General features: G+C 39.4%; 1 protein-coding gene across 1 annotated transcript in view; it reads left to right on the top strand.

Moving 5' to 3' along the window:
- Nucleotides 1-1,847: 1,847 nt before the first annotated feature.
- The window catches only part of NCF4 (neutrophil cytosolic factor 4), a 30,038-nt gene continuing 15,002 nt past the window's right edge, over nt 1,848-16,883 (top strand). The window contains exons 1-7 of the mRNA XM_058191537.1: nt 1,848-2,099; nt 2,798-2,882; nt 7,802-7,955; nt 11,638-11,708; nt 13,409-13,536; nt 13,677-13,734; nt 15,973-16,071. Of these exons, the coding sequence (XP_058047520.1) occupies nt 2,068-2,099; nt 2,798-2,882; nt 7,802-7,955; nt 11,638-11,708; nt 13,409-13,536; nt 13,677-13,734; nt 15,973-16,071 (627 nt within the window). The 5' untranslated portion in view covers nt 1,848-2,067. The remainder of the gene's footprint in view (nt 2,100-2,797; nt 2,883-7,801; nt 7,956-11,637; nt 11,709-13,408; nt 13,537-13,676; nt 13,735-15,972; nt 16,072-16,883) is intronic.

Genomic DNA, 16,883 nt, shown 5'->3' with positions numbered 1-16,883 from the left:
CCTGCCACATTCCATTTGGGGCATCTCTCAAGTAAAATTGATAAGAAATGAAGGAAGATGTGAAAACAGAGGAGAAATAGCCAAAGAGAGGAAGAAGATAGACCCTACCATGATAATGAAATAAACTTGCTATTGTATTACAGGAATATGAATTTGACAGCGGTAGAGTAACCACATATCTTGCAGTACTTTGCAGGTATGCCACTCTGGGGGACAGGATGGTGGATTTGTGGAAGCTGACAAACACAAGACAACTGGAAATAAGCAACAAACACTACTAACATCTTTATTTTTTCTATACCGCAATGAGGAAAATGACGTTTGACTTCAAAGTTAAAGGTATATATCAGAAAAAAATATTTAAAATGATACAATGCAAATATACTCTCTCTTCTTTCTCCAAAACAATTTTAGAGATCTGCTCTCATCTTCTTGTTGGAAAACCAGAATTCAGGTAAGCAAATGGAAGGAATTCAGGTAACAGAGTGCCAATAGAGAGAGCAAAAGAATGCTGGCTAGTAAGCATAAAGCAGGGGATTGGTTTGCATCTCCAAATGGTACTCCCCAAATACACTTCTGATTGCTTCTGACAATGGGGCAGTTGACAAAATATTCTAGATTTAATCTACCTTGTAACTGTGGTGGGGATAGTATTATATTAAAGAGTATCCTTTATGGTACCCTTCAACTAATGACAACTTCAGAGTGTTTCACTCACAGCTTGGGATAAATTGAACAAAATAAAACAGTGATGTTCTCACGGCAGTATTATGCTAGGGGCAATATTGAACTCTATAGCTTAGAAGAATGCAACACACCACAAGGATGGTGTGTGGCTTCATTACATTCACAATTTCAACAAAAATGAATTCCAGCTTCATGGTTTCTCCTCATGCAAACATATAACGTAAGCAGATGTTTAAAACAGCCATTAAATTAGTAGAAGTAGATTTTATGCTGTGCTGTAACATCCTTACATTATTACAAAGTCATATTGCCCATCACTTCCTTCTCTTTTTTCTTGGCTATTCATGCTCCAGAGCAAGATTGTTTTTGCTTAGCAGTGAGAGCAGTAGATTCAAGACGGGAAAAGTTGCATCATTGCTAGTTCACCCTCTAAGATCACTGTATATGAACACATATCTTCACACGATTCTGTTTCTAGTAAATGCATGAATAAACCGCTGGATTATTATTGATATAAATCTTATCAACTGGATAATGTTTCTTCTCTCTGACTTGCCTATGAAATGCATCCCCTGATCTCATTTTCAAACACAATAGTCATGCACAGGTTTCTCTGGGCATTTCCTAGTCTGCAGTTGTACAAAATTAAGGTTCCCCATGCCATGATCTGCAATGATGCTCTATAAATCATACCATTGAATAACTTGCAGAGGAGAGGAGGAAGACAGATGAGGTGAAAACTTGGGTCAGTTGCAGAGCTACCTACCCCCACCCTCTTACTTCCCCCAATCTGTTTTGTAGAAATAACCACGATAAGTTTACTCTAAGACAGTATTGTCCGTTTTTTTATTCAGCAATGCTTACATTGCTTGTCAGCCGCCTTGGGAGACTGCGGTTCTGAAAAGCAAAAGATCAATAAACAAATAAGTAAACAAAGAAAACTAAATACTTCAAGGGTGATGTGAGGATTTGGAATGTGGCACACAAAACGGAAACTCGGTAGAAAACTCATTTCAGCTGTGATTTTCCCTCCTGGGCTTTCTTTTAAGGGAAAGGTATTTTTTGACACAGGCACGTTGTCATGCCTTATATTCTGTTTCAAAAGACTGCTTTCAGTTGCACTTCCTCAAATGGCCAAGGGTGGAGAGAACGAAGAAAAAGCATATTTCCGGAAAGTTAGAAATAAGCTACTAGGCAGAGGTTGCTGGAGCCTTGCAGTGTCTTACAGTGCATTAATCAAAGTAGAGAGTTTGGGTGGAACAGCCCCCCTCTCTTGCCCACCTCCACCCCACAGGTTGCTGCTGAGCTGCTTGAAGTGCAAAGGAAATACCTTTAATTTATTGACTCTTTTGGGGTCTTGCAAGGCAAAGGCCTGGAGGAATGTCTCATCCAAAGCAGCTAAGAGATGAGAGGTGAGTCATTTACATTTTTTCTCCAAAGGGCTTCTTAATGTGCCTTTGCCTCGGGCTCAATACCTTTTCAAAGTTGGCTTGTAAATTGTTCAGATTTTTTAAAAATATGTGATGCAGTTTCAGTTGCCGTAACGTCTGTGTATGGGTGTTCTCTTTGTTCTGATTGTACCTTATTGCTTTTGCTTCTTCTTTTTTCTTTTTCAAATGCATGTATGCCAGCCCATCCCAAGATATTTTCCCGTCTGAAATAGAGTTGCGAATAGAAAGTCTCCTGCAAAGTACCTTTGGCACCTGTAACAGGAAATCCCGCAGCCCTGTCTCTTTGTTGTTAAAAGGATAAAAATAATATGTTAATAACTCATCATTGCTACCTTTGGCAGCTTTCTGGCTTCCTTAAATGATACAACCTTTCATGCAGAAATGCACACACACACACACACACAAACACCATCCAAGAAAAATATTGGCAGGAAGTTTTAAGCACTCATCCCAACCTAGTGTCTTCCTGATGTACTAGGCTTCTTTTCCCATAATCCTCAACTAGAGTGGCCAGAAGATCAATATAACTAACTTAAGGGCCCCTATATTTCAAGAGAGGTGAGTTACCTGGGTTTTAATGAAAACTACACATTTAGAAATGTATGATAATCAACATAGGTTATCACCTGCTGCAATAATCTCTTTAATGTATATTTTAGTGACTTTGACCAGCTTCCAGATGATGTACCTGTTTCTGCAAATATTGCAGATATTGAAGAGAAGAGAGGTTTCTCCAGTTATTATGTAAGAAAATATTTTTCTTGTGTATGTGATCTATGCTATACCAGGGATGGGGAGAGTGAAAGTAGAGAAAACCCACTATTTCATATAAGAGCTCTTCTGGTGAAATGACTAATTTCATTGGATTTGTTTCGCTTGTTTTGCTGGTTTCAACATCAATTACTGATATTTATCACACCATGGATATTAGAAACTTTGGAAGATCCAAAAGGTGCTTTTTCAAAAGGCAACTGGACTTTCTTTGTTTTGCTTGAAGATGTTTCACTTCTCATTCGAGAGGCTTTTTCAAAACTTCTTCAAAACCTTTGAAAAAGCACCTTGGGATAACCATGACCTGGATGACTTAGAATCTCCATGGAAACTTTAGAGATGTAGAAAACTCTCTTAAGTCTGTAATTGGAGGTGATACCAAACCAAGATTCACTATTGTTTAAACGAGCTTATACATTTCTTCCACCCCACTGAGATGGGGAGGAAGAGAAATGTTTTCCTTCATTATCAGATTGTTGGGGGCAATATGCTGACTCTGTAAACTGCTTAGAGAGGGCTGTAAAGCACTATGAAGCGGTATATAAATCTAAGTGCTATTGCTATTGCTATCAGCATTTTAACCGGAACATTCTGTGATCAATGTTTGTTAAATATAATACAGGAAAATGGCCCATTTAAACTATAGTGACGATTGTTCACTTAAATCGGCCTTCTTCAGTGCTACGTTCCAGATATATTGGATTTCACTTCAATAACGTTCAGCCAACATGTCCAGAGAACACACCTGAAGGATGCTAAGTTAGGGAAGGTTTTCCTTAGTCAGAGTTAACATTAATCATCGTGTATTAAAAATGAAAGCAAAAGCTCTGGGTGGATCCATACATCATACTCAACAAAGTTGATCCTTACTACCAAGGCAACCCTTTGGGAATAAAAGGAAAAACACCCCCTGCTAATCTCGTTTTGCTTCCCCTGGTCTGCAAATTATTTCCTGGGAATCAGGAGACATGGTGAAGGTCCAGATTGTCCAGCCATAGGTCAAATGACTGACCACTTATGCAGATAAATACTTTTAAAATTATATCTAAAGTGGAGGCATATAGCTTTGACTGAATCCTGGTAAGACTGAGTGGTCATGGATCAGGGGTGGGTTCTACTTACCTTTATTACTGGTTTCCATCATGCACGTGCTCTTTTGCGCATGCACAGAAGAGTTTTGATGATGTTTGGATCAGTGGGTGGAGTCTCCCGCCAGTTTTACTACCGGTTCTGTAGAACCAGTCTGAACCAGGGGCAACCCACCACTGTCATGGATGTATGGGATTTGGGACCCAGGACTTTAATGCCTTTATTTCTGGGTTGTACTGCTCCAGACAGATACTGTACACAATTTTTACAAGGCTCATGATTCCTTTTCAAGGAACAGGTAGTAGTTGTTGCTCGGAAAGCCTTTGCACAACTTCATATTGTGCACGAGTTGTGCCCTTTCCTGGACTGTGAGTCCCTGTGTTCAGTCATTCATGCCTTGGTCATCTCGGACTACTGCAATGTGCTTTACATGGCACTACCCTTGAGGAATATTCATAAGCTATAGCTGCTGCAAAATAGACAGTTCCTTAGGGTATCTATGTAACACCGCTAATGTATGAGCTTTACTGTTTTGCTGGTCTACTTCCGGGTTCAATTCAAGGTGTTTGTTATGACCTTTAAAGCCTTTTATGGTCTAGACTAGGGGTCCCCAACCTTTTGGACCTCAGGGACCACCATGTTCATAATTTTAAATTCCGCGGACTACTAATACAAATCCAGTGCGCCGCTTGCTGAAGCGCCTGGACTCCCAGTGACGGGATGGGGTCCTTCAGACACTCTCCCTCCTCTCTCTCTCTTTCTTTTTCTCTCTCTCTCTCTCCCCTCTTTCTCTCTCTCTCCCACTCATTCTCTCTCTCTCATATCTCTTTCTCTCTCTCCCACTCTCTCTCTCATTTTGATTCTCTCATTCTGATTCTCTCTCTCTGATTCTGATTCTCTCTTTCATTCTGTCTCTCTCATTGTCTGATTCTCTCTCTTTCATTCTCTCTCATTCTGATTCTCTCTCTCTCACTCTCTCATTCTATCTTTGATTCTCTGTCTCTGTCTCGTTCTCTCTCTCTCTCTCTCATTCTCTCTTTTTCATTCTGTCTCTTTCTCTCTTTTTCATTCTCTTTCTCTCTCTCTCTCTCATTCTCTGTCTCTTTCTCTCTCTATCTCTTTCTGATTCTCTCTCTCTCATTCTCTCTTTTTCATTCTGTCTCTTTCTCTCTTTTTCATTCTCTTTCTCTCTCTCTCTCTCATTCTCTGTCTCTTTCTCTCTCTATCTCTTTCTGATTCTCTCTCTCTCATTCTCTTTCTCGCTCATATCATAGGCCAGTCTTGGGGTTGAAAGGAAGTCATCTCCCTGAGAGGCCGAGGTGCGCAGAGCACCAACAAGGGCCAGAAGAAATGCAGGAGAGAAGCACTAATTGCACTTGCACAGCATCAGCATTCCGCCTCGGTATATTTGCGCCAGGTGGTGGTGCAAAGCAGTCCTCGTCTCCTGCCGCTTGGGACTTGGAGTGGTAAATGGCGACTAGTCTGGGGAGCAGCCCGGCAAGGTTTTCCGCGCCACTTCAGCAAGCACTCCTTGAGTGCTCCTCGAGAGATGAGAGTTTGCAGGGGGCCAATCTGGCATCCACAATGGAGAGCAAAATCCAGCTGCTCCCCGGACCAGTCGCCATTTACTGCTCTGAGTCCCAAGTGGCAGAAGGTGAGGGCTGCTTTGCGCCACTGGCTGGTGCAAATATACCGAGGTGGAATGTTGATGCTGCAGAAGTGCTTCGCTCCCACAGCTTCCAGCCATTGCAATCGCTGCTTCGGCCCGCTTACACCGCAGCTCCTCCACCAAGGTGCACCGGCAAAAATACGAAGTTTTCTCCATGGACCACCAAAATTTTCTCACCAACCACCAGTGGTCTGGAGACCACTGGTTGGTGACCGCTGGTCTAGGCTACTTGAGGAACCATCTCACCCCAATGGAATTGGCCCACTCCACTCATTGTGGTTGAAGGGGCATGCTGCAGACTGGATTAGTCAAGAAAGTCCAGTTGGGGGGGGGACGGGACTCCAAGAGAAGAACCTTTTCTGCCATGGCCCCTGCCCTCTGGAATATCCTGCTCCTTTGAAGTGAGATCCGTTCTCATCCTCTTGGCCTTCTGTAAGAGCCTACAAAAGCTGACTCTGTTGACTGGCTGGTCCCCAATGTTGGTGTTCCATATTGGAGGTGGTTAGTGGAATAGGAAGAATATCTCACCTCCACTCCTTAGCATTCTGATATTTTAATTTATTTAATCTTTCTTTATTTAGTATTTATTGTTTTCATGTTTTGTACCTTGGTTTTTTATGAGGTTTAAAAGCTGCCCAGATTTGCTTGACAGTGAGATGGGTGGCATACAACCTTAATAAACAAGCAAGGAAGCCAACATGCAGTATAATGTATTGGGCTACACCTGGATCCATCCTCAGTTTGAAAACTCAGTAATATCTTTGGACCAGTCACTCTCAGCTCTGTATAAGCTCCTAGGATTGCTGCCATGGGGATAAAAAATAGAGGGAAATCCTCATGAAAACTGACACTTTGAATGGCAATGGGATATAAATCTAAGGAACAAATTAATTTGTTGTTGTTAGTTGCGAAGTCGTGTCCAACCCAGTGTGACCCCATGGACAACGTTCTTCCAGGCCTTCCTGTCATCTACCATCCTCTGGAGTCCATTTAAGCTCACATCAACTGCTTCAGTGACTTCATCCAGCCAACTCATTCTCTGTTGTCCCCTTCTTCTTTTGCCTTCAATTGTTCCCAGCATTAGGCTCTTCTCCAGTGACTCCTTCCTCCTTAGGTGGCCAAAGTATTTTAGAATAGAATAGAATAGAATTTTTTATTGGCCAAGTGTGATTGGACAGACAAGGAATTTGTCTTGGTGCATATGCTCTCAGTGTACATAAAAGAAAAGATACGTTCATCAAGGTACAACATTTACAACACAAATGATGGTCAATATATCAATATAAATCATAAGGATTTGAGTTTCATCTTCAGGATCTGGCCTTCTAAAGAGTAGTCAGGATTGATCTCCTCTAGGACTGACTTGTTTGTTCGCCTTGCAATCCAATGGACTCACAGGAGTCTTCTCCAGCAAGAAAAATAAATTTCTGGAATATTTGTCTGCCTTTAACAAGGTTCCAGCAAGTTCCAAGCAACTCTGTTAAGGTGACATGAGTGTCTTTAGGAGCAGACATAGATATTCACTATATAACATTTGCTTTTTTGTGAGATAGCATGAGAAACTCAACTATTGTGATTTGTAAACCACAGTCCATGGCTTAGAATAGTCAGTTCCAACCTGGACATCCAGCAGATATGTTAGGTATACAAGATCCAGACTTCCTAGCCAGGGATTGATATTCGAGAGTTGTAGTCCTCAAAAATGTGGAATTCAATGTTAATTTCTAGCCCAAAATATCTGGAAGGCTAGAAATCAGCCCATTATAATTAAAACAAAATCTTAGTATAGTATGTGATTCCAACTATAATCAATCTTGTTTTTATTCTATCAAGAAAAGATAGGAGAGGAGATGTATGGGCAACTAAGGTTTATTCAATCAATTGAACATTATTCTAAACTAAACCAAGCATTAATGGTCATAGTATATAATTAGTACTGAATGAAAACCATCTTGCATGGTGAAGGACACATATAGAAAAGATATTTTCCTGACTTCCTTTGCTTGTAATAAGGAATTAAGAGGTTTATATGAAGACTAGACCAATTCTTCTGCATTTTAGGTAGAACTTTATTTGTGTTGTCTAAAATTCTTTTAACTGGAGATGTCAGGAGTTTTGAATTCTTCTTTTCTAGGTATTTGTGATTGAGGTGAAAACAAAAGGCAAGAACAGATACATGATATTTCGGCGCTACAGCCAGTTCTACAGCTTGCATGCCAAACTGGAAGAAAGATATGGTGCAGAAAGTAAAAATAGCAGCTTTACCTGCATACTTCCTACACTTCCAGGTAAACCACAAAACCTTCCTGGTCCTGCATCTAGATTTTCTTCCTTGATTATCTGATAATGGATCGTTCACTTAATGGTCGCATAGTGAAAGATTTATCAATGCAGAAGATTTTAAGTTTGTGATGATACAGTGATTCAAATGATGGATTCCTTTGCAGTTTGTTCTGCACTCCCAAATACCTCTTGCCCTCTGGGATGCTCCCCTAATTTGAATATCACTTTTGAAATCATCGTTATGGTGCTGTATTTTACAATTCTTTTTGGAGTAATATTTGTTGTATTCTTATTCATTGTTTTTATGTTCTTTTGTGAGCTGCCTACAGTCAATTGGAGTCTGGGATCAAAAATTAACTGAATAAATGAATGAATGAATAAATATATAAAATTTAGGCTAATCTGAGAATGCTACATTTGTCATATGTTATTTAGTGGCTTATCCAATAGATGTGTCTTATTATTTTTGGTGGCAATTTCCCGCTTCAATTCTAAATGAAAAGCCATGTTTAAAAAAATCAGACTCAACCTACAATTTTATTTACAGCAGCCAAATTTGTACATTTCCACAGGAGGTCCTCCTCTAAGTAGCACATCTCCAGCCGCCACATACTAGCCCCAAATTATCTCAATCTGGATTATGTTAACCTCATATGGGGATGCGGTGACTCAGGGGCTAGGACGCTGAGCTTGACAATCGAAAGGTTGGCAGTTCAGCGGTTTGAATCCCTAGTGCTGCCGTGTAATGGGGTGAGCTCCCGTTACTTGTCCCAGCTTCTGCCAACCTAGCAGTTTCGAAAGCACGTAAAAAATGCAAGTAGAAAAAATAGGGACCACCTTTGGTGGGAAGGTAACAGTGTTCCGTGTGCCTTTGGTGTTGAATCATGCCGGCCACATGACCACGGAAACATCTTCTGACAGCACTGGCTCTTCGGCTTCGAAACAGAGATGAACACCGCCCCCTAGAGTTGGGAATGACTACCACGTATGTGTGAGGGGAACCTTTACCTTTACCTATGTTTTTAGAAACACAGTTTCCAAGCTGTTTTAGCCTGTTAAGTCTTTTTTTTTTTTTTTTGCATATGGGTGCACTCCAGGTCCAATCACTTAAATATTGTAATTTTATGGGATTAAGGAAGCAAACCTTCTTGGGTTGCAGCCTTTCCCCTCTGGAAAAGCAGCCCTTCCCCTAAAAATGGAGGGCTTCCAGTCCCCTTGCTTTCCAGGAACCCCCTGAAACCCAGAGGTTCTGGCATCCCTGTTGAGATTTTGCATGTTAGGGAGTGTGCTCAGGTAGCTTTGAATATGTTTTTATTCTATGTATTGATCCTAGTGTACACTGTCCTGGAGTTGGATGGGTTTAACAACTCTGCCTGCCTGCCTGCCTTCCTGTCTCTTCAGGACATCAATATTATGTTAGCTAAAAAAACTCAGAGGAAGAATCTAACTGTTCACTTCTCTTGTATACCCCTTAGTTTAAAATATCTCTTTTCACCATTTGTTCTTCAACTTCTGCCTTTGTCTCTCCTGTTACTAAGAAAAATTCTTTCTGCTGCATGGCAGAGCCTGTACTGTATTTCACATCATCAGCTCCTGTTCTTTAAAACAGTCCCTCCCTTGTTTTATAAAACACATACAAAGAAGGCATTCTTATGCCGAATAAAGCCTCCCATTCTTTCAGTTATCTCTGTCAAAGGTAAAGACCCTTTGCTGCTCTTCAACCTTAGCTTCTTTTGTTTATAGAGAATGGGTTTTCCTTCACCATGTGTTCCATTTCAAAATACATGGGTCTTTGCCATCCTATTATAACCGTTGTCAATATTGTGGATTTAAAATGGGCATTTTGTGATCCCAGCATCATAGAAACCATTAGTTCCTTTCACAGAATTATTGACCCCAGGATTCTCGGAAGGAAGAGATTTTTCATTCTCTGTGAACTGCAGGTTGCATGAGACAGAGCATTTAGTGTTGCATTAGTACAGAAACAATGAGAGTTTATAATGTGATTTCCAATTAACAAACACCTCCCAAGCGGGGGGGGGGGGAAACCTATATAGGTAGTCCTTGACTTATGGCTACAATTGAGCCCGAAATTGAGGTTGCTAACTGAGACATTTGTTAAGTAAGTTTTGCCCCATTTTACGACCTTTCTTGCCGCTGTTGTTAAATGAATACCTGCAGTTGTTAATTTAGTAACACAGTTGATAAGTGAATCTGGGTCCCTCGTTGACGTTGCTTGTCAGAAGGTTGCAAGAGGGGATTGTCAGAGTTTCTTGCAAAAATCAAATCCAGAAGCTACACACAGATAACTCAATTAACTGGATTCATTAACTTCTTTATAGTCATAATAACACATAAAGTATATTTACAATACCAACAGTTGATTCTTTGGCTCAGATCAGCAGACATGTTCACACACAGAGAGTACAGCAGAGAGACCTTAATACACACACTGGTTTCAGTTTCTCTTTACAGAACCAGAAGCTGCAGACTAAGACATGCCCTGGCTCCAGTTTGTCTCAGCTCCCAATTGGCTGATTTAATTGCTATGCCTATTCATTGGCTGACCTTGTTACCATGTCTTCCCAGTCATGACAGAGATCCCATGACCCTGGGACAGGGCAACCCTCATAAGTACGAACTGGTTGCCATTCCTCTGAATTTTGATCACAGGACCATGATGCTGCTGCAATTATTGAGTCTGTCATCTGCACCTCTGTAACTGTCTGGTTTGGTTCTGCAACCCAACAAGACAGACACAGACTTCAGAGGATAATTAGAACCACAGAAAAAACGATGGCTACCAACCAATGCCTTCCATTGAAGACCTGTATACTGCACAAGTCAAAAAGAGGGCTGTGAAAATATTTACATCCTGGACATAAACTGTTTCAACTCCTACCCTCAAAACGACGCTATAGAGCACTGCACACCAGAACAACTAGACACAAGAACAGTTTCTTCCTGAACGCCATCACTCTGCTAAACAAATCATTCCCTCAACACTGTCAAACTATTTACTAAATCTGCACTACTATTAATCTTCTCATCGTTCCCATTATCCATCTCCTTCCACTTATGACTGTAACTTTGTTGTTTGTATCCTTACGATTTATACTGATATTGATTGTTTCCTGATTGCTTATTTGTAGCCAATGCTATCATTAAGTGTTGTATCATTAAGTATTAGATTTGCACCCTATGACTATTATTAAGTGTTGTAAGTGTTGTACCTTTATTTATTTATTTATTTATTATTTATTTATTTTGTCACACAATATATATAAGCATAAGCATGAAATAACTATACAATATATAGGCATATATATAAGTATGAGTATGTAATAACTATATTAATTGGATATAAAGAAAGGAAACAATAGGACAGGAACGGTAGGCACGTTTGTGCTTGATGACGGTATCTTTTCTTTTATGTACGCTGAGACCATATGCACCAAGACAAATTCCTTGTGTGTCCAATCACACTTGGCCAATAAAAAATTCTATTCTATTCAATGAATGTAAGTGTGAAAAATGGTCATAAGTCACTTTTTTCTGTGCCGTTGTAACTTTGAATGGTCACTAAATGAACTGTTGTCAGGGACACCTGTATAATCAAACTTTCTAATGTTTTTTTTCTTTACATGGCCCTTCCACGTGATCTTTATTTACATTGATGCTTTTCAGGAAAAGTTTATGTTGGTGCAAAGAAGGAGATTGCAGACAGCCGAATCCCGATACTCAACATATATATGAAGGTAGATATTAATTTTAGGATAGGTTTGCTGCTTCAGTCATGGAGCTACTTAGTGTAAAATATTGTTATAGAAAAACCAATTGTTGCTCCATGGTGAGCTGAGCAGTTACTCACACATGTAATTTAAATCCATTTATGGGTTATATTTGTCTAGAATATGAATGTGAAATGCATCCGGGTAGTAAGATTTGATTTTCCATTCATTTTCTTATTCATGTCAACTCAAAAGTACCTCTAAATTACTGAACTATTTCTATTTTATATTAGCTTTTAATTGTTACGGTTGCCTTCAGAGGTTTGTGGGCCTCATTTGGCACAAATCCTTAAACTTTGGGTCAGAGATTACTGCTTTCTTTTACACAATTGTATATGTTATTACTGAGCTTGTAAACCAGGGTAATGGAGCTTGCTGTGTGATTAACTTTTGTTGCAGTATTAAATTGCCATGTTCAGCGTAAAGACTAATACATGAGATAAACTTTTGGATTAGAAGCTTTAGGATAACTCGTGAGATACTGTCACTTGTTCTATAGAAATTGGGAAATTTTCCAAATTAATAGACTCAGTTTTATATTTCCTTCCTTCATTTGCATCATTCCACTAAACTCAAAAACATTTGAGTCTTTATGGATTTGTGCATTATTTCCTCTTGTATATAGCATTAAGTTATTTGCTGCTGGGTTATCTTGATGACTTTAGTCTACTCACAACCTAAATCATGGAAGGAGAAGAGAAAAACGTATAGGAAACATTTATTTTTTGTACCCTCCATTCCTATTTGTGGTTGTTTGTTTCTCTGAGCCATTTCCCAATTCCTTGCAGGTTACTAATCCAGTTAGAAACCAGTTGACTGAATTCTGCAACTGCAAAAAAGAGCAGAAATCACTAGCTAGAATACTTGCAGATCTGCACATTAAATCAGAAACAGTCACCCAATATTTGTGCAAGAGTTAGTATCATAGATTGAGGCTGTTAGGGTGTCCATTAGCACTCCAAATGATGTTTAGTATCCCCAACAAATTGAAGTAGTCATTTTGAAAAAAAAATGTTGAAATGTATTGGTATTGTTGAGGAGCTTTGTATGCCTGGGACATTATGCAAGATTACACAATTGTCCAGAAATGGTTACACACATCTAACATCCTATGCAGCCTTTCATAGTCCAAACTTAATTTAATTGTAAGAGATTAGAGACACTTCTAAGTCTCACCCCTCAATGTCTGGTGACCTGAGACAGGACATTATAACCAAAGCTGTTAATCCCACCCACAATGTCAACGTAACTATAGACCATTCCAAACTCCCCAACAATCCTGCTGGATATTAGGAGAAGTTGTACCAAAAAAAAGAGAAGGAGTGGGGATTTGTAAAAAAAAATAATTAAAAAGGGATGGGGGTTTGATTTGAAGGGACAGGGCTTCAATTGCACAATTATGGTTGTCATTTTAATTTTTTGTAAACCATTCCAGCTGATGGTCCAAGCTTCTTACAGTGTTGATAATAAAGAGCCCTCATCAATGCTGAGCATGTGTCAGGGCTTAAGGAATAGGGATATTGGGCACTTCCCTCTTGCATGGGGTGTAGATGGAACAGGAGAGGAGTGTTTCAACCCCTTCCCCAGAAAGATTTCCTTTACTTGTAAAATGCCAAGGCAGAAACTGTCTATTTCTCAATTTGATTTTTTTTAATTCATTGACACAGAAGCTGCTTAGCTTGCCAGCCTGTGTGTTGCTAGATGAAGATATCCGCTTATTTTTCTGTCAGTCAAAGTTTGACAGTGAACAGATACCTCAAGGACTGAGAAGGCTACGCCCTCGCACTCGCCGTGTGTGAGTATGTAACAAACATAGGAGACAGTTCTTACTAACTTTCTAGTCTAGTTAATAAACATTCAGCTGGTTGAAATGCTAATTCTGTATTGATCCCCAGCAGAGCTGGTGAAATACTTTTTCTCTCTTCTTTATGATAGAAAGAGTGTGAGTCCTCAAGAACCAGGGTTTGACAGATTGGCAGCTCCACGAGTGGAGGTGAGTGCCTCATTCGCTATATTGTCTAACATTATTGTTAGAATAATATTGTTATGGTTTTTATATATTTTGTGCAACAACTATAGCCAACCAGTAGAAGGCAGTGCTTATATGTGTTCATCTATGGTATACACTCTATGCATTTTATCTGTATAAAAGTTTCTTGTTTCCTGTCACAGTTAAGCAGTAAAGCACATGGTGACTGTGCACTTTGTTTGTTCGGTAGACTTTATAAACATAATTTCTAACAGCTATAAATATATTTCTCTGAATGTGTCACTATTCATCCGGCCAGAGGATCCTCTTTCAATAGGCCAAAGGATCCTCTTTCAATAATAGAGATGGAGTTTGTGGGACAGTAGGAAGAATACACACTTCTTCCTTTCCACTTAACTTAGAAAGAATGGAGAAGGAGGGAGAGAGGAAAAAATGAAGAAATTTAATATTGTATTAAATAGCATTGATTAACATGCCCAAAATATATGTAACAAAATCAACATATAGATAGTTATGTAAACTTACCGAACATATTTCATCATAAGATATGGATTTTATAGATAATTTATCTCAAAATTGTAACTTCCCTGAATTTTCCGGAGGAAAGATAAAATATAAAAATGACTGATCAGCTTTCCCCAATTTACTCTTTTGAGATACCATTGGAATTTCAGTTCCCAAAGTTCTCAAACAACAGTTGCAGTTCCACCATGTCTGAAAAATATCAAATTGGTGTTATGCACAAATATTTATTTATTTATTTATTTATTTATTTATTTATTTTGTCACAACAATATATATAAGCATCACACAAAAAGATTATATAGTATATAAACATATATATGAGTAAATATTAGGAGGTATAAGCATATATATATATATAAGAAGAAGAAAAAAGAAAAACAATAGGGCAGGAACGGTAGGCACGTTTGTGCGCTTATGCACGCCCCTTATGGTCCTCTTAGGAATGGGGTGAGGTCAATAGTAGAAAGTTTTTGGTTAAAGCTTTTGGGATTATGGGAAGAGACCACAGAGTCAGGTAAAGTGTTCCAAGCACTGATGATTCTGTTACAGAAGTCATATTTTCTGCAATCTAGATTAAAGCGGTTAACATTAAGTTTAAATCTATTGGTTGCTCTAGTATTATTGCAATTAAAGCTGAAGTAGTCTTTAACAGGAAGGACATTGCAATAGATGATTCCATGAGTTAAACTTAGGTCTTATTTATTTATTTATTTATTTATTTATTTATTTATTTATTTATTTATTTATTTATTTATTTATTTATTTATTTATTTATTGTCTTGTCGAAGGCGACGGAGTTCTAAGTTTTCTAAACCTAGGATTTCAAGTCTGGTGGGATAAGATATTTAGGTGGATAGAGCAGTGGTAGATAAGTACAGGCAGATTCTTTTTTATTCCCTCCCTCCCTCCTTCCCTCCCCCCTTCATTTCTCTTTCTCTCTTTTTCCTTTTTCTGAAACAGTTAAGTACATATTTCTGCCTTTCTTATGACAAATGAAATGTATTATATAGAAGGTTAGAGTTCTTAAAAATTAATTTTGCTAAAACTGTAATTTACTGGTCATTTTCTTTTAGAGCCATGAAATCTATCGATCAGTGTCATGGTAAGGTATAATTCTGCAGTAGGGAAATATTGTCAGAAGCCTGTAAGAGGGCACAGTTGCTACACATAGTGGTATATAACTGGTATAGTCCAGTTATAGGTTTTCTAATATAAGACTTTTGCACAAATACCGTATATACTCGAGTATAAGCCGAGTTTTTCAGCACATTTTTTGTGCTGAAAAACGTCCTAAACTTATACTGGTCTCTGACTTATACTCAGTTTGTTTTTTTTAAGCCTCGGCTTATACTCGAGTATATACGGCTTATACTTGAGTTTTTTTTTCTTTTTCACATTTTACGGACGGAAGCCCTGCGGTGCAGTGAGAGGCGGGCGGGGAGCCGCCAGCCTTCTCAGCTGAGGGAGGAGGGTTTCAACCGGTAGGTGCCTCATTTCCCACCCTCGGCTTATACTCGAGTCCCCAGTTTACCCCAGTTTTTGGGGTAAAATTGGGGACCTCGGCTTATACTCGGATCGGCTTATATTCGAGTATATACGGTATCTTCAAGGTCTTTAAACTATTGTGATGCAATGCTTACTTTCTGGGAATATAGATTATACCCAATTTTTGTAATTTTGTAATCTGATCTTCTACAACTGGAATCTTTCCCATAGGCGCTGTTTGATTTTACTGCCTCCAATAAGCTGGAATTGAGCTTCAAGAAAGGAGACTTGATCTATTTACTCAGCAGGATCAATAAAGATTGGTTTGAGGTAAATATTGTTGGGTCCTCATGTGGCCATAACTTACTGATCTGAACTGATCGGAACTGCAGTATCTCCTAGTGCAGTGATGGCTAAACTTTTCTGGACCGAGTGCCCAAAGTGCGTGTACCCGAACCCCCCAAATGCAAAGCACGTGCCCCACCCCTGCACATGCGCACACAGCCCATGCGCATGCATCCCACCCCTGCCCATGCACGTGTGCCCCCTGCATGCACCCCCCCCATGTATGCGTGGCAGATACCCCAAGACCAACTGGCTGGCAGGAGGTGCGCACACATGCGCAGCAGAGCTGAACTGGGGCTATGGCTCTCATGCCATCAAAGAGGGTGCTGCGTGCCACCTCTCGCATGCGTGCCATAGGTTCACCATCATGGTCCTAGTGTAACCATTGTGGAATTCAAGTATGATAGAAATTAAGGACTTGCAACAGTCAGGGATTCTTTAATCCTTCTCATCATTGCATGGTAAGTGGAACACAAGGCATCATGGATTATCTTCCAGGGATTACACTTTGGGGGAATAGGAGTTTAGAAATTTATATGGAGGACAATTAAAGCATTAAGAAGGCACATCCTGACACCGTTTCTTCACTGGAACATCTCCCCCCCACCAAAGCTCTCTGAGATGTGGCTGGTGGATTAAGATAACTACATTGTCATGCTTAGAGCTAGAACTTTTGTCAATTGGCATCATATATGTAAGGCATGTATACTTACTTGCTGTATTTGGGTTCTTCTATTGCTGTTCATTTTTTTAGTGGCTTGCTGACCCATATCAATGTCTTTTGAATTTAATTGGGA

Source organism: Ahaetulla prasina, chromosome 7 (genome assembly GCF_028640845.1).
Source record: "Ahaetulla prasina isolate Xishuangbanna chromosome 7, ASM2864084v1, whole genome shotgun sequence".
NCBI classification, from domain to species: Eukaryota; Metazoa; Chordata; class Lepidosauria; order Squamata; family Colubridae; genus Ahaetulla; species Ahaetulla prasina.
This window is presented reverse-complemented; position numbering and strand designations above follow the sequence as displayed.